Source organism: Peromyscus californicus, unplaced genomic scaffold, assembly GCF_007827085.1.
Source record: "Peromyscus californicus insignis strain IS unplaced genomic scaffold, ASM782708v3 Scaffold_9__1_contigs__length_137607984, whole genome shotgun sequence".
In the NCBI taxonomy this organism is placed as follows: domain Eukaryota; kingdom Metazoa; phylum Chordata; class Mammalia; order Rodentia; family Cricetidae; genus Peromyscus; species Peromyscus californicus.
In genome coordinates this window covers 75,091,903-75,113,039 of record NW_026294617.1, presented here as the reverse complement: position 1 = coordinate 75,113,039, position 21,137 = coordinate 75,091,903, and the positions used below count along the sequence as shown (strand labels likewise).

General features: G+C 49.0%; 1 protein-coding gene across 1 annotated transcript; it reads right to left on the bottom strand.

Annotated features, from left to right (window-relative positions):
• Positions 1-767: 767 nt before the first annotated feature.
• Positions 768-20,638, bottom strand: Acp6 (acid phosphatase 6, lysophosphatidic). The gene is made up of 10 exons (XM_052731419.1): positions 20,034-20,638; positions 12,056-12,184; positions 11,819-11,949; positions 11,436-11,512; positions 8,226-8,313; positions 7,693-7,825; positions 5,322-5,422; positions 3,122-3,217; positions 1,625-1,790; positions 768-989 (listed from the first exon to the last, which is right to left on the bottom strand). Exons 1-10 carry the CDS (start codon positions 20,229-20,231, stop codon positions 852-854), a joined length of 1,257 nt encoding a protein of 418 aa, XP_052587379.1. The 5' UTR covers positions 20,232-20,638; the 3' UTR covers positions 768-851.
• Between the last annotated feature and the right edge of the window lie 499 nt (positions 20,639-21,137).

The window sequence follows — 21,137 nt, the reverse complement described above, 5'->3', positions numbered from 1 at the left end:
ATTGTATTTATCGATGAATGCTGAACTTGACTTTAGTATCCCATGTCTACTTAGACCAAGACAGAATTTCCCAGAAGGCTTCTTGGCTTGTCTGTGAGCCCCTACCAGGAGGAGCACGACTGTTCCCATGTTCAGAACACCCCACATAATACATTGTCATAGCTTAAGAAACATATGCACTAGGGCTGGAGAGATGGCTCAGAGGTTAAGAGCACTGGCTGCTCTTCCAGAGGTCCTGAGTTCAATTCCCAGCAATCACATAGTGGCTCACAGCCATCCAGAATGAGATCTGGTGCCCTTTTCTGGCCTGCAGACGGATTACTGTATATATAAATGAATAAATCCTAAAACAAACACACACACACAAAAAACCCCACTGCACTATAAGCCATTGATTACCACCTTTCTGATAACCATGAATAGAGCCCAAGTAAAGCTGACCAAAAAAAAAAAAAAAAAAAAAAAAAAAAAAGCTTGAAGTCCCAAAGCAACACATTTCCCCAGGCTCACACCAACGCCCTGACCTTAGAAATCACGTCATGAGGGTGGAGAGACGGCTCAGTAGTTAAGAGCACTGGTTATTCTTCCAGAAGATCAGGGTTTGGTTCCCAGCACCCATTTGGCAGTTTTCAACCATCTTTAACTCTAGTTCCAGGAGATCCAACACCTTCTTCTGGCTTCCATGGGGCACCAGGCAGGCAAATGGTACCAGACTTCCATACAGGCAAAACATTCAGACACATAAAATAAGAAACCATGTGACAAAGTAGAGAAAGCCCCTCTGATCTCAACATGACACTCTTTTACATAAAGGCACTTTATTTAAAAATCAACCTGTCTGTGTAAATGAGTCACTCTCCGAGTTCCATTGTTCGTGCTTGGGAGCAGAGCGTGCGGTATTTCTCTGGGCTCACAGCATAAAGTGACATGGTGTTCAGGAACTTGTCCAGTGGACAGAGCTTGTCGGGGCAGCCCCTTGGCACTTGCTCCTGTGGAAGAAACCGAACTCAGCAGGTCTGCAGAGGACCCATCCTTCTGCTGTCTTCAACTGGGCCCAGCAGCCTCGCCCAAGCAGTATGCATGAGCACACATGTAACAGCCAGGAAGACACCACTACCCCAACAGTTTCCAGAATAAAAAGCACTGCGTGCTGACTGCTGGATAGACTGGGAAAGCCTCACTGAGTTCTGGTCCTGAGCTGGAAGAGCTAACAGTCCCATCCCCGGAGAGCGCTCAGCCTCTCTCCTGGACATCAACAGTCACAGGTTGCCCAAGACACCAAGATGCTGGCAATAAAGACACCTCAGTGGCTTCCAAAACTGGGTCTCACAGTCAGGATGTACCTGGTGTCACAGTGTGCCCGGCAAACACTCAGAAAGGCTGGCGAGTAGCCCTGTTCCTGGAAGGAATCTGTAACTGGAAGGAATCTGTAACAGGCCTGAGATGTGGTCATGCTGTATCTTGCTACCACAGGCCAACTACTGCCCCAGGCTCTATGGGATTCAGACGGCTGAGGCTACCACTCGGGATGCCACTGGGCCCGAGAAGAGACACCTGACACTAGACCCTTGTGTGTGTGTGGTGGGTGCTCCGCCACCATCCATCCCCACCTCGGAGCTCTTACCTCCCCATGGTAATAGAGCTGCACAAACCACTCCTTAGATTCTCGATGCTGGTAGAGTTCCATGGTCAGGTCAGCAGCAAACGGAGGCCATTTGTGGTCAAAAATCCCCAGGGCCATTAGGATAGGCATGAGGGTTACATCGTGCGTTGCATACAGGTACAGCTTCCTGCAAGAAGAAAATGGCTCTCCACAACGGCTTGCTTTGGGATCAGGAGGCCAGAACGCTACCTGTCTCCTCCGAGTGAAAAACAGCAGCTGCCTCAGAAACAAGGGGCAGCTAGCAGCCGGCTGAGCTGGTTTAAAACGCCTCTGAAACAGATGGTGAGCACCTACTCCTACCCACGTCTCATGGAGAGAGAGGTGAGGACCTACTCCTACTCCCGTCTCATGGAGAAGGACCCCTGGAGTAACTCTCCTCCCCTCCCTCCCTGCTGGGAGTTTCGAAGGAGAAACAAATCTCCTTTGTGGCTCGGGTCCTACCTCTCTTCTTCGAGTCCTGCCACCCATGGCTGACGCTCTACCTACTCTTGGCTACATGCGTAGAGTAGGGCAACCCCTGCTCCTGGCAGATTTGGAAATTTTAATTAACTTCCAAAGAATATAAGCTGATTGGTCTTCAACACATTTCCCAAGCAGTTTTAGTCAAGTAATACAATAAGCCATGTTATGGTATCTGCGTGACGGCAGCACATCCCTCTTCAGGATGGCCTCACTGGCTCTCCGCCTAGGAGACTGGCACCAGACCCTTCCTCAGATACAAGGCGCAGAGCAGCAAGGCAGCAAAAGGCACGGCGGATGCGGTGCCACCACAAGTGTGCGAAGGGCGGGGAGGGACACGGTGACATGGTACTGTTAGAAATCCTGCTCCAATTCCAGGCCTGTTCCACCCCTGGGAACTCGGCTCCCCGCACCTCTCACACTTGCTGCAGGCTTTTAGCCCATCCTAACCCCACCCCGAGGTTACAGCACTGTTGGCAGACCAGAGTCTGCTCATCAGGTGCCCAGGACACACACCACTCCAAATCTGGGGTGCCGACCTGGGGTCCCAGGCTCTGGCAAAGTGGGGATGGAGGCCCATGAGCCATTTCCAATATTTTAAAATGTACACTGATCACATCTTCTGTACACTGAATAAAGGATTCGAACTGAGTCACCATTGTTTTGGACTACTAAAATAGCAAATCAGTGTGATATTAATGTATCAGATTAACCAGTGAGATATTAATGTATCCAGTTAGCCAGTATGATAATAATGTATCCAGTTAGTTTTTAAAAAAGAAAAGGAAAGTAACTTTGAGACATTAAAGTAAAAACACGCATGGAACAGCTACAGCTGGAAAAGTAAAAAAACGTCGTCACCTGCCTGGGGACACACGGCCTGGGAAGCATTTCCTTGCGGCCATGACAGCCTGGTTCTTGACCCATACCCTGGAGTCCCTCCCTGCAGCCAGAGGCCCCTCGGCTCTCCCTGGCATAAGCAGTCACTGTGCCGGGTACCTGGTCTTGCTGGATGGGGTCGTGGGGTCCGCAGCTTTGAGCAGGTTTCCCTCCAGGAGGTGTAGGAATGGGCCCACGGCCATCTGGATGCCTTCCCTGTGAGATGTGAGTAACGTTCAAGCACCCAGCAGGCACTCGGCACCCAGGACAGGCATCAGTTCTGCCTCTGAGGACCTCAGGAGCACAGCCAGACGAGGCAGAGAAGAAGGTAAGTAAGGTGGGGGGGGGGCACAGCAAGGGTGGGGGAGAAAGAGCTTCGCATCAACTTAGAGGGTGCGCTGTGAAAAAGAGCCTTCCAACAATAAAAACATCAGGATGCACACTTACCATGAATGCTGCTGAGCTGGAGACACTCAGGGAGTTGGAAGTTCTAAAGGATGAGGCCCTGGGCTGGGAGAGGGCCCAGGGGGTGGAGGCACTTACTTCCCAGCCTCATCAGAAATGGGGAAGCTATGTAGTAGAGGGAGTGACGTGTTCCCAAGGTGTCCTCTGACTTCCACATGTGTGCACGTCATACCCATGCATGTGCACACACAGGATAAAATAAATGTAAAAAAACAAAAGGAAGTATGCGTGGAGGAATGAAAGCAAAGCCGTGAAGAGCAGAGGTAACCAGACTCAGAAGTCCGGAAAGACCTCTGGAAGGACACCTGCTAACTGTCCCCCGCATGCGCTCTACCTTCTGGAGCTGAATCACAGGAAAGACTCTCCTTTAACTTTGCAAGTTCGGAGCTTTGCCCCGGCCACTTTCACTCTGGGTCATCCCGTGACCGCAGGTAACTGTGACGCAATACCTGTCCTCTCACAAGCAAAGCAAAAAGAGGCTGGCAAGTGACAAAAGACATCTGTGAGTGTGCCTTGCACTTTTTATTGGAGCGGGGAGGAAGGCACTCTAAAAACTAAAAGCAAACCTACCACTCTTAAGAGTCCCAGTACTCAACCGCACAAAAGAGGAGGCGGCTGACATGATCAGTGGAGATCTAGTTTAGAAATTGCTACCTCTGTAACTGAAGAGATGGTAGGAATCCATGGGGGAGGCAAACAATACTGCATGTGGCATGCACCTGCCAGGTACAAGGCCAGACAAGCCAGACTGCATTGCAACACTGTACCATTTATCCTTGAAGAAAAACGTCAGCTTTATGAAACTGATATAAATGGAAAGAACGATGGGTCTGAAGGAAGCAGGCTGTGGTGCAGCCAAATTACAAGCTGCCTGCCCGTTCTCATAAAGTTTTACTGGAACATGTCCATGCCCATTTGTGTGCATATCCCCCACAGCGGCTTCATGATGCGTACAGATGAAGTTGCAATAGAGCCGGCATGGCCCACGGACCCTGAGGTATCCACCCAGTGTGTTTATGTGTGGACTGGCAGGAGGGAGGGCAGTGAGTGGCGGTTGAGGTCTGGTGGGACCACTTCACGAACAACACTTGGAAGCTGCTGCGTCCCCGGGAGGGGCAGCTGAGCAGCTTGGCTGGAGAACTTCTGGATGCCCAAGGCTACAGCACAGATGGGCATGCTGACTCCAAGCCAATGTGACCAGGGGCTCTTTTTTCATGCAACAGACCCTGCAGATTCTTGGAATGTTAACTGTTCCCCTCCCCCAGCACAGCCCCAGATTACTCTTCCCTCTGTCTTAACTGCTTCCAAGTCACCTATCCTTACTGCAAACCGAATGCTCTCAGCCAGAAAGAAAAAAAAGCAGTCGGCATTCCGGAACAGAATCCAAGTACCAACAAGACACAGCAAATGGGTCAGAGGATCTGGGACCAAGTCCTAGCTCTGCCTCCTGCCAAATGAGCCCAGGAAAAGTAGCCAGCTCTCTCTGCCCAGTCCTCCCTCCCGAGCAGTGCTAAGGATCGAACAGGACTTTGTGGATTCTGTCTAGCTCCTTAACCTATGAAGGCAGCAAAGAATAAGCGATACCTCCCACCCAGTGGGAACAGGGAATTGTTTGTTAACTGAGCTGCAGTCAACAGAGTGTAGCACAATGACTCCTCCACTCAACCTTTTGAAAAGTGAAGCAAAAGGAAGAGCGGGAGACTCAGTGGAGGTCCAGGTCACCAGCCCCAGCTCAGAAGAGCAGAGGCCTGAGGGTAGGCTAGCAGAGAGGGGCTTTTCACCTCTTCACACGAGGATGCCAGCTGGCAGGTGAGGTGGCCTGATGACACTCCAGCCCTCCCCTGTCTCCACTCACCTGTCTTCCTGCTGCAGCATGTACAAGGCTGTGTCCACAGCCCTCTGCTCAATCATCTGGGCAAACCTCTTCAGCGCCGGGCAGCTCAGGAGGCTGTGTACCTGTAAGGGTCCCCGCAGTGTTACAGGAGAACACTTCCTGCCTCCTAAGGCCACCAGTCAGCTTCCACGTTTCTTCCTGGGAGCCTAGGTCCCCACGGCAGTCTAAAACTTTGTATTAATCGAGATCTACAGGCATAGAATTGTTGTTTTTAAGATTTATGTATTTTTATTTTATGTGTATTGGTGTTTTGCCTGCCTATATGTCTGTGTGAGGGTGCAGATGCCCCGGAACTGGAGTTACAGACAGCTGTGGGCTGTCATTGGGAATCGAACCCAAGTCCTCTGGAAAAGCAGCCAGTGCTCTTAACACTGGACCATCTCTCCAGCCTGGTATAGGCACGGTACTATAAAGACCGCTTCATACGTCATGATGGCTGCCATACACTCCAAGTTTTACAAAGCCAATAATTTTTAACTGTTTTTTTTTTGGTCTTTCAAGACAGGGTTTCTCTGTGTAGCTTTGCGCCTTTCCTGGAACTCACTTGGTAGTCCAGGCTGGCCTCGAACTCACAGAGATCCGCCTGGCTCTGCCTCCCGAATGCTGGGATTAAAGGCATGCGCCACCACCGCCCGGCTAATTTTTAACTTTTAAAAAGAACAAAATATAAGTCAAGGAATTCAAAATTTTCATTTGATTTTTGTTTTCCCTAAAATGATTTTAGAAACTGGATGCCATATAAATACTTTTTATGAACCATTGCCATATAACCTTAAATTTACTACACATAAGCACAGGCAGAGGGATGCCTCCAGGGCATCGTCATCGTTGTAAGAGAAGGAAAAAGACTGGCACAGACTGGCACTGCCTTCGGGCATCCAGGCTTTCAATCCACAGAAGGGTTCCCACTGTGTGATGCTATGATTGCACGGAATGTAATAGCTATTTCAATGCATTTTAATAAATGTACATATTACATAAAATGTTATATGCATTCATAAAATGTAATACGGACAATATATTTTTAGTACATAAAAAGATTCTATGGCTAAATCAATTTGAGGAAAACAGACTAGTGAGTGGATTAACCAGATTACTTTACAGGACATCTCAAAATTTTACACTGACCGATATTGACTGATTGTATATGTGCACGTGCGTGTGTGCGCATGTAAGTGTGTGTGAGTGATGGGGTGCCACACTGAGCACAAGAAAGCCTGGAGACAGCTTGTGAGCATCAGTTCTGTGGTTTCTGGGAATCAAATGCAGGTTGTCTGGCTTGGAGGTGAGCATCTCTACCCACTGAGCTATGTCACCAGCCCCAGCCTGAGACTTAAACATAAATAAATTCTCACACACACACACTCTCTCTCTCTCTCTCTCTCTCTCTCTCTCTCTCTTGGCAGGATTTCATTATGTAGCCCAGGCTAGCTTCCAACTTTTGATCCTCCTGCCTCAGCATCTTAAATACTGGGATTATAGGAATGTGGACCACACCTAGCTCAGATTTTTAAAATATGCTGATACTCATACAGGCTCCCTAAAAAGTGACACAATAAAGAGGAATCCCAAAGGTTTTGAACCCTAAGAAATGCTAAATGTAAAACTGACTCATAGAGCATGGCCGGGGCACACCTGTAAGCCCAGCACTCAGAGAAAAAGAGCTGGAGGCAGTTCTTAGACACTGCATAGTTAGATGGGGTCTCAGAGAAGGCAAAGCTTGGGCTGGGAAGGTAGATCACTTGGTAAGGTGGTTGCCATGCACGCTTGAGGACCTGAGTTTGATCCCCTGAACTGGCTGTAGTGGCACAAGTTTACAATTCCAGTCCTGGGCTACAGAGACAGGTGGATCCCTGGAATTTCCTGGGCAGACAGCCTAGCATCCTTGGTAAGCTCCAGATCAGTTAGAGACTGTCTCAAGAACCAAGGTGGATGTCTCCTGCAGAAGGACATCTGAGGTTGTCCTCTGGTTTCCACACACAGGTGAATATATATATACACATAGAAAAAATGATATGTATATTCGTTAACATATTCTTTTCTCATAACCATAACCCTAACCAGTCCCCACTCTCCCAAACACATACAAGTCAAGTAATGTGGAAAACAGACTTTCAGAAACTGATCTAGAACTGACTTTCTGGGTCCTGAGTGAGGAGTCGTCTGACTGTTCCTATCCCTCCTTGGTGGCCCTTCGATCCCCACATCCATCCCATTTGCAAATCCTATTACACAGCCTCAAACCACAGGGCTTCCAGCTAGCTCTAAGTTAGGAGCCAGCTCATTCCCACGGCTCCAAAGACTCAAGACTCAGGGGAAACAGTTATCCCACCTGCTCAGCTGCCACATTGTCCAGGAGAACGAAGAAGTCCACTTCGTCACTACTGTTGATGCCCACATCTGCCTTCACCTTTTCCAAATCCTCGGAGATTCCCGGCTGCAAAATGGCAGCCTTCTTCCGGTCTCTGCCAAAAACCACAAGCTCTTGTATTACTACTGTACAGTGATCAGCAGTGATCAGTAATTTACAAAATGTATTTTGTTCAGCATTTACGATCCCATGTAATCCTTACAACAGCTGGTGTGGTTAGCAATATTATTCCCATTTTACAGATGAGCAAATTAAGGATCTAAGAAGTCAAATGACTTGTAAATGTAAGGTAGCAAGAATTAGGGCTACAATAAAAGGTTAAATTTTCCAAATCCTATTCTTCTGATGTGTCTACCTATCTTACCAAAACTAATGCATAACTCAGCTCTGTGTAGAAACCCCATTCTTTCTGCTCTGGTGCACTACAGTCTTAGTGCACCCTAGAAATGCCCGAGCACTGGCAGACGCCAGCAAGAACTAGAAAAGCCTGTTACCTGGTCTTCTCTCTCAGGTTCCAGCAGTTCTGGTAGTTGGGATACAGGACTTCAGAGCTCGCCTCATCGGTTTGGATGATGACAGGTCCTGGAAGGGGGAAGGGAACACAGGTGGTAGGGGCCTCAGCTCACTCTTCCAAGACCCCACTTCTGCCTTCTGTGTCTCTCCTTGTCTACAGAGCTGACCTGAGCGGCAGATCCCAAGGTCATTCTCATGGGCAGTTCCTGCCCTGGGTCTGCTCCTAGTTTTCCTCCAAGCACTGGATGAAGTAGCAGCTTTGTTCTGTCTAGCATACACCTGCCCCTGGGGCCACAGACTAGAACAGGCACAGACCTGGATCAGACTGGTGCTTCCCTGACTCATTCCAAAGATTCCCTGCCCCAGGAACAACCAGGACAAGCATGTGGGCATTCTAATACAGAATGGCTGGCTCACCTCATCAGAATTGAACTAGTTTGTTGTTTCCCAAAATTCACTTCCATAGGCCAATATAGTGACTATCACAAGGCTATTACCTGCTTAGCTCAGAACCCATAGTGGATTAAGGCAGAGAGACTCTGATTTTCAAAGCAACAGAACACCCCCTCCACCCCGGCCCCCACTCATTACTATATAACATAATAAATGAGTTAAGTGTCCACAAGGTGGGGGCCCAAAGCAAAGCCCATGTACATGTCCCATCATCCTTATTTCTTGTAGTTCCTGGGGCCCCTCCGAAGAATTCTGGGGTCCTGTAGGATATGTTCAGAAAGGAACAGATTAAGGTTGGGCATGATGATGCAAAATTGTCACCCTAGTAAAGGCAGAAGTAAAGGAATAAAGGCAGAAGGACCAGCTATTCAAGACCAGCCTCCACTACATGTTGAGTTTGAGGCCAGCCTGGGCTACCTAAGACTCTGTCACACACACACACATACACACACACACACTACCATTTGTGAGAATGCTCAGTGGTTAAAGGCACTTCTCACCAACCCTGACAACCCGAGTTCAGTCCTCCGAGGGCCCACAGCATGGAAAGGAGTTCTACAAGTTATCCTCTGGTCTCCACAAATGCACGAAACAGAAACACACATAAGTAAATTGAAAAACAGAGACCAGACAAAACTATCAAACACCCTGCCTAGATGTCCCAGATGTGCAGATCCTCAGAGAAGCAGCTGGTGAAGGTGATGGGTGTGGATTTTAAAGCCAGACAGTTGAGTTTGAATCCCACCTACATCATCTCCAGATCTGGGCTCCTGGGCAAGCTCCTCAGCCTCTCTCTGCATTAATTAGTTCTCATATCTGTAAAAGGAGCTGAAGGTGTCTGCCCCACAATGGACGCTAAGTTCTCAGAACAGCGCTTTATGTGTTGACAACAACCATGACGGAAACCTCCAACACAACACTACAAACCCCTGTCCCTCTGTCGTCTGCTCCTGACGGCAGGACACTGGACTACAGCTGAACAGACAATCTACATTCAACGAATGACTGACAAGTGACGGCAGGTAAACAATCTCCAGCGTCCGGTACAGCCTGCTGCCCTCCAGCTTCACACCAAGCCAACTCGGGCACTCTGCAGCGGTTCACTCCAGAGCCAGTCTGCAGGTGCACTATTCCGTGAGTGGCGGCAGCTTCTGCAGTTCTTGGTACTAAGAAAGGCACAGATTTTCTCTGAGGGAAGTCCTACCAGGCTTCCACTAATTCAGGGAGTGGCCGCCCGAAGCCGCTGTCCCCTCCCTGCTAGAACCTGGGGCACCCTCAGTCTGCAACCTGCCTGTGGAGAAGGGGCCACAGGTGCCTCAGAAGCGTCTTCCTGAGTCACACCAACTGTGTTTCCGGGAAGGGGCCATTTGCCTTTTTGGAGGTGAGCAAGGGAGGAGCAAGCAAGGTGAGCAATGGTCCACACCTTGTGGACCATTTCCAAGCCCGAGGGCTCCCACAAAGGGGCAGCCTGCCCTGTTTGCTTCGTTTGCTAGACACACAGTGTGTGAGGCAGCCGGCCTGAGGCAGGTTAGGAGCAGCCCCAAACCAGCTGTGGGGTAAGGCCAACCTCCTCCTGCCTGATGGTCCTACTGTCCTTCAAAGTTTGATGCAAACTTTATTTCCATTTAAGATACTTCTAGAAGCAACAAAACAACAATTTTTGCTACGTAGCTGCAATCAGTATCCTAATACCTGTTCGACCATACCAGTTAGGTCATGATTATCTGGAATGCAGAAGAGTTGATTACACGTGGATTTGAATCAATTACCAATGACAAAGACGTAGCCTCATTTGGTGGCCAAAGGCCCTGCTGGGGTTTGACTCTGTAATTGTGGTTTGAATCACAGGCTCCTGTTTTGAACACTTGTTCCCTAGAGAGAAGGTGAAGTGTGGGAACGTGTGGAGCGTTGACAGAGGGGGGCCTGGTTGTGGGTTAGATTAGTGGAGGCAGGCCCCTGCAGGCTACACCTGCCTCTGCCTCAGCATGCGTCCTGGCCTGTCACAATGTGAACACTCACCACCTCACACCCGGGCAGCCACAGATGGAGACCCAGAGGAGCCTCTGCAGGATGCACCTGCTGCCCTGCGTCTACCAACTCCCCTTCCTGTCCATGGCAGCCTCCCACCGCTCTGAAATCCTGAGCCAGAATAAACCTTTCTTCCCTTGAGTTGTTGCCGTCAGGTGTTTGGCCACAGCAGTGTGACAGTGGCTAACACAGGCCTCACATGGGACCCAGGAAGGAGGAAGACACGCAGCCCTCGAGGGTGAAGAGTTTTGGAATCGATGACTGTAATCTTCACCGATTCAATACGGTAAGACTCAAACTCAACGACTTTCTCAACTAAGAACACGGCTGACGGAATCTTGGCTGGGCAGAGGGTTATCACTAAGATCAGAGCAACACCGTCTTTAGTTCCAGCTAAGTGTGGCCCTGGCCCTCTTTCTCAGGGTGCCTCACTGCTGCTCACAAGACTGGACAGAGTTACCTCTATAGCTTGTGTGGAAGCCCGAGGAGTCAGGAGGCGGAGGTACACCCAGTTCCTGCTCCCAGTGGAGGTCAGGTTGGCAAGGGCAACCAATGGACGCATGGTGAAGGACCCCCTGCTGTATGATCAACTAGAAGTCACGCGTGCAGGAGGGACCACGAGAAAAGGCATGGAGGAAGAGCACGGGCATGGGACATGAGGAGGAAGAGCTCCTCTGGCACAGCAGTGACTTTCAGACCCAAACACAAACCTTTCTGATGTTGGAAAAGCCCAGCCAGCAAGCACCGAGTAGATTCCAGATTCCGAAACATGTTGGTGGAGCGAACACTGGGGGGGAAATGAACATGCAGAGGCAGAGATGCTCATACGGGAACGCAGAACAGCTGGGAAGGGAGCAGGCAGAAACCACACACAGGACACCACGGGAAGGAAGCCGTTCCTCTCTATAGACTGGCTGCCCCCAGGGACCTGAAGGCCACGGCTGTGACCTTAACCTGTTCACAGAAGCTTATGACGGAAGGGTAACTGCACTGTGGCAATCTGTCCCCTAAACCACTCTGGATGAGAGTGGGGGGTCAGGACAGTTTACGCATGCTCGAGACCTTAAATGAGTACCCCTTGTCTATGACTCACAAGACCTCTTGGGGATTGAAGACAGGTGAAAGGAAAGGAATGTCTTCCACGTAATTCTTCCTCAGTCTCTCTCCCAGGGCAAACAATTGCTGCATGCCCACCTTGGTCAGCTGCCCGGCAAACACGCCACCCTGAAGCAGAGCATAGAGAAAGAGAAGAGAGGTTGGACACTGGACGGCTCAGCTCGGCCCCGAGAAACCTCCCTGGAGCTCTGCAGCGGGCTTCACTGTCACTTACCCTCAAGGTGGTCTTGTGGTATTCAGAGTCGTAAGGAGAATGAGGCTTTGGGCCACCAGCTAGATTGGTGACCCTGTAATCAAACCGAGTTTGAGGTGGGATCTCTAAAAGCTTGGGGCTCCACTCCACCTGTTGTGGCCATTAAAAAAAAAAAAAAAAAGAGAGAGAGAGAGAGAGAGAGAGAGAGAGAGAGAGAGAGAGAGAGAGAGAGAGAGAGACATATAGTTAAATAACAGTTCTTAAAACTCACAGCCCTAAGACCCCGTGACCTCTGGGACACATGACTGGACTCATTTGACACTGAGCCTGCAACCTCCCCTTGGAAAGGAAGGAAAGAAACTTGGACTCACCTCTAACTAAAGGAAGAAAGGACCATTTGTGACACCCTAAGACTCACAGTAACAGTGCTGCTGTCACACTGAGCGCATCCGACTAAAAGGGAGAAGTAGCCAGGCTGCTTGGAATGTAGCTACTAAGTGAGTGAATGAATGAGGGGGTAAGTGAATGAATGAGTTAAACATGATCTCCGTGACTACCACGCCAGTAATAATTTCTGAGGAATTGATGTGCAGTTTCTATGCCCCATACCCACACCTAGGACTCTGCTTAATACCCAATGTTACTATTGCCTATTTCCCATTCTCTTCTCTAGCTTTTGAAAGTAGTGGCTGCCATCTACAGACACCTCTGGTTCCTTCTGGTCTTCCTTCAGTCCTCATAATCTGGCTCCTGCCTCAGCTGGATGATTTTCAAAGCATCACAGGTCTCACACCTCAACCGAACCATGAGATGCTTACTCCTGAGGAGTCAGATGTGATGTTCTTCTAGGGCAGTGGTCTTCAAGCTTCCTAATGCTGCGACCCTTTACGGGGTTCCTCATGTTGTGCGGACCCCAACTATAAAGTTATTTTTTGTTGCTACTTCATAACTGTAATGTTGCTACTGTTATGAATCATAATGTAAATATCTGTGTTTTCCAATGGTCTTAGGTGACTCCTGTGAAGGGGTCGGTCGACCCCCAGGCTGAGAACCGATGCTCGAGTTCATACACTGGCTCCTCTTCCCAACCGACTAATTCTCTCAATGTGAACACACCTACACACTCTAACCTCTGACTCCCTTCTGTCCCAGTGCTTGAAGCAAACTCTCAATCACAGCACATAATCAAGAAGCTGTGGCCATGGCCCTAAGCTTACACAGCAGTTTCACCGGCTCTTTAAAAGCCTTCATCAAACTGCACCTGGCAAGCTCCTTTACTGGTCTGTCCTGTTCTGTAGATGGCTTCCAGAGAACAGAGACTGAGTCATCCACTGGTTTTCTCGTCAGGATGCTATAAACAGTTCCGATGACCTCCCAGACCCCACGGAAGGCAGCAAACGTCAGGTAACCTGACCTGGCCTTTCCTGGGGTTTCAGCTGAGAGGCAGCAAGCCATGCACAGAGAAGATAACAATGACACTGCAGAAGTAGGTCTGTCTGTCCTCCAAGATGCCAAACACTGTCAAAGGCCGATGCAGCTCTTCTGGTTGCAGAGTCAGGAGAAGTTTCAAAAGGAATGCTATTTGCAGAGTATGCAGAGAAGCAAACACCTGAACTTGTAGGAGATGAATCTCAGAATGGTATAGAAAAGCAAAAACTGCAGTTTTTCCAGCTGAAAATTGCAATGCCCCAGCCTCTCGGCACACCACCAGCGGTGAGAAAGGAGCGTGGCTCCACAGAGTAGTATGAATGCCAACAGTGTTATGTCACAATCACAACTGACATAGAAGAGCTGGTTCCAACATGCCAGCGAGACCTACAAGACTCCATCCAAGGCAATGCAATAGAGGAAGCGGGCAAACACAAGTTCCACTGGGGGTGGGGCCGGGAGGTAAGCGGAGGAATAAGGATGAATACGGCTTTGGTTTTGAGCTTGTGTGGCTACTGGGGGCGGGGTGCAGATACATCCTGAAAAAACTAAGACAGCGCTGAACAGCAGGAAAAGCTGTGGTGATCACTTGGGGTCAGGTTAGGGTTAGCTACCTTCTTTGTGTTCTGGGGACTCTCAGCACATTCCCATGCGTCAGATCTGGATGCTTCATCTCTCTCCTTCACCATATGTAAATTCTTTTAGAGCTGAGGCTAAGCCTCTCTTCTGGTTAAGTCCAGTGTCGAGCACAGAACCTGACGCATAGGTCCACAGGGCCACTCGGACTCACCAGGTAACCTCTGAGCACATTGACCAACAGAGGACCTTTGGCATTTCTCAGGAACAATTCCTGATGTCCAGGTCATACTGAGTCTACGCACATGATTCAGATTTTCATGCATGGACGCCATTTCCATTCATACACGCTGCCTGCCCCACACTTACCCTTATTTCTGCTGTTCGGTTTCTGAGTGGTAAAGACAAACTGAAACCAGGCATAGTGAAAGGAAGCTAAGGCAACACTGCTCTGAGTCCAAGGCCAACCTGAGCTACAATAGTGAGTTCCAGGCCAATCTAGGCTTCAAATCGAGAGCCCATTTCAGAGGAGTGGGGCGGGGGAGAGACTAACTTGATCATTTTACGTCATATATACACTGTGGGAGCCTGTTCTCGGGTTCCTCGTGGCTTTACCCAGCAGGTCCGAATAGAGGATGATTAGGACCACGGGCCTGAGTGCAGGTGTCTGCGATGGTCTGCACTTGGCTGTGCTGGGGGAGGAGGTCTTTTGCTCCACCCCTTGGCGTCTCTATAAAAACCCTGGGGCAGAGACAGTCGGGGGCCGTTGGAAAAGGTTCCAGGCTCTCTCGAGGCTATCCTTTATTTTCTATCTGTTTATCTCCACAAGATTGTCCGCAATAAATCCTTCTAATATTTCCTGCTGCTCGCACTCAAGAAAACTCTGGGGAGCTGTGGGGTTGGTGGGTAAACACCCCACAATACACATCATCTTTAAAGAGAAAATTAGGGGGCTGGAGAGATGGTTCAGTGGTTAGGAGCACTTACTGATCTTCCAGAAGTCAAGGACTCAATTCCCAGCATCTACATGGAGGCTTACAACCTCCTTCTATAACTCCAGTTCCAGGGAATTCAATGCTCTCTGGCCTCCGTGGTCTGTGCACCAGGCACTCTGTGGTGCACAGACACACACGAAGGCAAACACACATATACACAAACTAAAAGAAAAAAAAATCTTAAAAAAAAATGAGATCATAGCAGAACCTAAAATATAAATTCAATGAATTCAAAGTAAGTAGGAAAGGTGCTAACAAGCAAGTGTGGGGGGCAAGAGTGAACACAGGGCAAGTGAACGCAGGGGCGAGAGTGAACACAGGGCAAGTGAACGCAGGGGCAAGAGTGAACACAGGGCAAGAGTGAACGCGGGGGACGAGAGTGAACACAGGGCAACAGTGAACGCAGGGGCAAGAGTGAACACAGGGCAACAGTGAACGCAGGGGCAAGAGTGAACACAGGGCAAGAGTGAACGCGGGGGCGAGAGTGAACACAGGGCAAGAGTGAACGCGGGGACGAGAGTGAACGCGGGGGGCGAGAGTGAACACAGGGCAAGAGTGAACGCGGGGACGAGAGTGAACGCGGGGGGCGAGAGTGAACGCGGGGACGAGAGTGAACGCAGGGGTGAGGCTACTAAAGCTGCGCAGGGCAGAGCGGCATGATCATGGTGGGAGAGCTGCCTAAACCGTCTGGCTGTTAGAGCGCCGCTAGACAAGTTCAAAGACACCAGCAAGACAACGGCTCAGGAGAGGGACACCACCCTTAACGCTAACAGACAAATGCCTCCCACGGGCCTCGTAAAGAGGACAGCGGGATGTAACGGACATCTTTCCAATAGTCACAGCAGTGAGCTCTGGGGGACCGTTTCTCCCTCAACATAGCATAAACATCCCACCACAGCATACCCCAGGAATGCAATTCCACAGTGGGATGGGTAGGGCACAGCCCAGGTAAAAGAAAAAAGTACGTAAAAACACACCAAAACCTTCCAGGTGAAGATTTTAGGGAAAAAAAAGCAATTTAAACCTTGGTTGTATTTGAGGCATCACAAGGATTTTTTAAGTTGCTGATGCCTGAGCCTCATTCTGGGCAAATCGCATCTAGATTTTTTTTTTTTTTTTTTTTGGTTTTTCGAGACAGGGTTTCTCTGTGTAGCTTTGCGCCTTTTCCTGGAACTCACTTGGTAGCCCAGGCTGGCCTCGAACTCACAGAGATCCACCTGGCTCTGCCTCCCGAGTGCTGGGATTAAAGGCGTGCGCCACTACCGCCCGGCGCATCTAGATTTTTATGGGGTGCAGGGTCTCCACTTCTCAGTGCTATTGAGCCCAGATTATTCTCAAGCACCAGAGAAGTATGGTTTTTGCAATGCCTGGATACCTTGCACCAATTAAATCTGATCTGCAGGAAGACCCAGGCATGCATACTGTCTCTCTCTCTCTCTCTCTCTCTCTGTGTGTGTGTGTGTGTGTGTGTGTGTGTGTGTGTGTGTGTGTGTGTGTCTGCATGTATATCTGAGCACCACATAAGTGCCTCATGCCCACAGAGCCCAGAGTACTGCGGTGCCCCTGGAACTGGACATACAATTTTGAACAGCCACACAGGTGCTGTCAACTGAACCAGAGTCCTCTACAAAAGCAGTAAGTGCTCCTAACTTCTAAGCCATTGCTCCAGCCCCCTGGGCATGAATACTACCCCAGTGGAATTCACTATCCTGCCAGGGTTTAGAATCATCAACCCAGAGGAGTGAATGAACTGGCACATCTTTCATAAATACGTCTCGCAGCTGAGCTTTAGGCAGGAATTAACAACACAACATGCTTTCCAGCTCATCTACACTGAAAGACAAACAAGAACTTAACAAGGAACTGGGGGAGGCTGACCTTCATGGTATAAACGTTGATGTATCTCCCTGTCGGGGGTCACCTTGTCACTGTCTGGAAGAAGCCAGGGAAAAGTTGAAAGCAGAGTCAAGAGGTTTTTGCTTGAAAGTGAATTTCAAGGTCAGAAATATGTTCAACAAGTTCTATAACTTTATTTCCAAAACACAATCTTTTGGCAGGATAGAACAACTGTTATCCAAACCATAGGAAAACAATTCTGTAAAACATCTCCTTTTAAACAATGCCACTTTGTAATGGTCTGTGGGAAGGCTGAAACGATGATAACATGTTTCTATAGTCCGAAATCAGAAAATGTGGCAAAGGTAATTTTAGTTTTAAAATTGTTGCCACGTAGTCTGTTCTGACAATAATAGCAGAATAAAAAGGGCTAGAAATCAATAACCGTGGGCATTGAGAAGAAAACTTAAGAGAAGAGACCCGGAAACGAGTCCTAGGAGGCTGATGACATTAACTCACACCCAGAGTTGGTTCCACCTCAGGTTTGTAAGCACAGAACCTTATCCAAGAAAACCAGACATGTTTAAAGCTTCTACCGAGGGCTGGAGAGACAACCCAGCAGCTAAGAGTGCTGGCTTTGAGGGCTGCAGTCTGTTCTCAGCAACTGCATCCTGTGGCTCATAACCACCTATAACTCCAGTTGAGATCTGATGCCCTCTTTTTTGTTTGTTTTTTTTTTTGTTTTTGTTTTTTTTCAAGACAGGGTTTCTCTGTGTAGTTTTGGTGCCTGTCCTGGAACTCACTCTGTAGACCAGTCTAGTCTCGAACTCACAGAGATCTGCCTGGCTCTGCCTCCTGAGTGCTGGGATTAAAGGCATGCGGCACCGCTGTCCGGCCAAATGCCTTCTTCTGGCTTCTCAGGCACACACACATACACACACAGCCTCTCCCAAATATTTTTAAAAAATTAAAGTACCAGCCTACAGTCTGCAGGGTATGCAATGGGAAGTTAAAGCAACAGTTCTTCTCAGACTGCAAAGCAAGGCCGTGGAATTACATTCTCCACATTTTGTAACTATATAAATGCACACTTTTAATCCCAGCACTCGGGAGGCAGAGGCAGGTGGATCTGTGAGTTCAAGGCCAGCCTAGTCTACAGAGAGAGTTCCAGGACAGCTAAGGCTACACAGAGAAACCCTGTCTCAAAAAACCAAGAAAAAAAAAAAAAAAAGGAAGGAAGGAAGAAAGAAAAGATAATGAAGCCAAGATTCTCAGTATCTCCACCATAAATGTGTAAGATTCCAATCACATACTCACTGGTACATGAAGGGTCTAGGAATAGAGAAATATAAAATTGTAAACCTAAAAAATTAAAAGCTGACAGTCATCATCTCTAAAGGTTAACTGCTAACAATGGCTCTCTGCTTTACAGCCAGCTCCTCTGTCTACAGCCAGGGGTTAACTTTTAATAGATATTTCTATGTGACTCCTAACATGCACCCCATGCCTGATGTTTCTACATGACTCCCAGCATGCACTCCATGCCTGATGCTTACTTTTGCTATAAAAAGGGGGCTTGAAACGCACCCCCTTCGCCATGCTTCAGAATCCCAAACTCTGGCTGTGGTCTCAGCAAGCTGATACGCTTTTGTGCTCCGAGGTTCTTTTCTTTTCTTTCTTTGATATTTTTCTGGAATAAAGTTTGCTTCTGGTTTAAAAGACTTGGGTGGTCTGTCCCATTATTGAGTGACTCTGAACCCAACAGTACACACACACCACACATCCCTGAAAGGATTTCAATCCTTTTTTTTACAATTCAAAATGAGGTTGGAGTAATGTAATGGATCTTTCCAGTGATTTGATTGGGATTGTTTCTCCCAGTTCCCTCAACAGAGAATGGTAACATCTTGTCCAGCATGTCAGTGAAGCCACTTCTCTACTAGAATCCACCAGCGCAGGCTGATATAAATAGGTACTTGCATTGTTTGTATACACTGGAGCCAGATCTAGACAGACAAACTTTATTCTCTGCTGTCACTGATAACTTTGTCTAAAACATCCATCTTTCTTTCTAACACTCTGTAATAAGAAGACACAAAGAAATAGGGGTACAAAGAGATGAGCTGCATGTGGGCAAATAATAAGAAAACTAAAGACCCTACATGGAGGGGTTTGGGGATCAAAGAAAAACAGAGAAGATTGCAGTACCAGCCAGAAAACAGTACAGCCAGAAAAGAGGCTAACTAGAGACCTGGTAATCAAGTGCCTGCTAAAATGTCTTTATGTGAGAAGTCCCCCGAGGCCCCATGTTTTCATGTGTGACCCTCTTTAAAGACCGGATCTTGGGTTGCACGGTATGAAGAAAACATTAATAAGCATTTCAGGGAAGCAGATATGATCATGAAGAATATATCCAACTGAACAAACACACAGTCCACGGGTAAATTCAACATTTGGGGCCTTAGGGACTTCTAGTGCCCTCTTCTTTTTCACCTGACAGGCAATCATTTTTAAAACAAAAAGCTAATTTACTTGTGCTTTAATCACAATTATCCTGACTTACAGCCACAAGACTAGCCAATTTATTTTTTTATTGGCTTCCATATTTCTAAACCCAAATAAAGCCCTTCCAGATTTCTAAACCTAAACCGTAAAGAACCCCAAGATACAGTCCTCAACAACAGTAAGACTTCATGAGATACCAAATGGTCTCCAGCAAGCCCTGAGAAAATCTGTATTAAGATCTGGTCCCAAAGGCACCGGCCTGTTCTGCACTCTGATAGCACTTACGGTGGCTCCTGGTACAAAGGTCTCTGCAACTAACATCCAGCCGAAACAGGTACTTAACAAAGTCCACTGCATCCTTGAACTCAAGTTCAACAAAAGACAGAACTGCTAAATGCAACCCAACTCCACGTACACTGAATTAGAATCTGCATTTAAAACAAGATGCCCTGGGCGATTCCTATGCATCTTTAAGAAGTTACTCTACACCTAGAAACTGAAAGTTTGGAGGAGCTGCCCTAGCCAGGAAGGCTTATACACTGGTGGAGGGGGGGATAAGGGTGGGGATGAGGGATCCAGGCCACAGCCTGAGAGCCCCTCTGCGCCAGGGCGAACCCTAAGGTGTGTCCCCACGAGCACCTACGTGGACCACTTCTCACCTGCTCCTCCAGCGGGAGCGGCTTGAGCGGACTCCGCGCCCCGTGTCGAAACACAACCTGCACCATTTTCAGCTCCAGTAGGCTGCGGTCCACCGGACGCTGGCCACCAGGAGCCCGATGCTCGGCCAGGGCCACCCGCCGCTGGTGGAAGCAGTAAGCCAACGAGGCCAGGACGCCCACGGGGGCCCACACGCGCATGCTGGAGGCTCTGGAAGCTGAGGGTTCAGCAGGCGCCGGGGCTTAGCAGCTTCCCTGAAGTTCGCAGGGACTGGAGAGCACGTACATCCAGCCCTCAGAACACGCGGCTCTGGCGGGGCGACCCGGCGACACTCAGGCCCGAGGGGCGGGAGCCTGGTGGAGAGAAAGCGGACGGAGCAGAAAGACTGCCTTGTTAGTTTAAGCCCAGCCGACGCCGGCCGCTCCCGCTGCAGGCTCAGCCAGGGCAGCAGCGAAGACCTGAAACTTGCACTTCAAAGCAGGTGGAGGGGAGGCCGCAACAGCAAGAGTTCCACGGACGCGCGGGACTCGGGTCCACATTTTATAACTTAAGCGCCCATGCAATCTCTTGCCCTCCCAAGGACCTGCCCCATCTAAGTCCGCGGCACAGGAGCACGGGAAAGTGAGTCCAGAGACTTCATCCGATCTGGAAACTCAGACCTGTAAGGACTACAACTCCCACAATGCTGCGAGCGGCCGCGGTCCCAGGGAGGGCAGTTCGGCGGGCCGCCAGCCATGCTCAAGGTCCCGCCCCACCCCGCGCCCCCTACCCCCCAACTCCGCCAATCTTCAGGCTAAGGCAGCCGAGGGGCCCCAAGTAATTAATGGGAATGCGGCTAGTTTTTTTTTCCCCCCTTGCTAGTTTGCCAGGGGTGAGCAGGGAGGAAATGAGGGTGAGGGGAGGCAGGGTTAGGATTTGGGGGTGGGAAGGCGGAGAGTAGTTTGAATATGGGAGAGTTCCCTGAAGTCATCAAAGCAAGATTGCTAAAGCCGAGACCTGAGACATCCATCAGCTGAGTGCTTATTATTTACAAAGCTACCCTTTCCCATTTTGTTTAAGAAAGTTGAGCTAGGGATGTAGTTCAGCGGTAGAGCACTCTCCGAGCA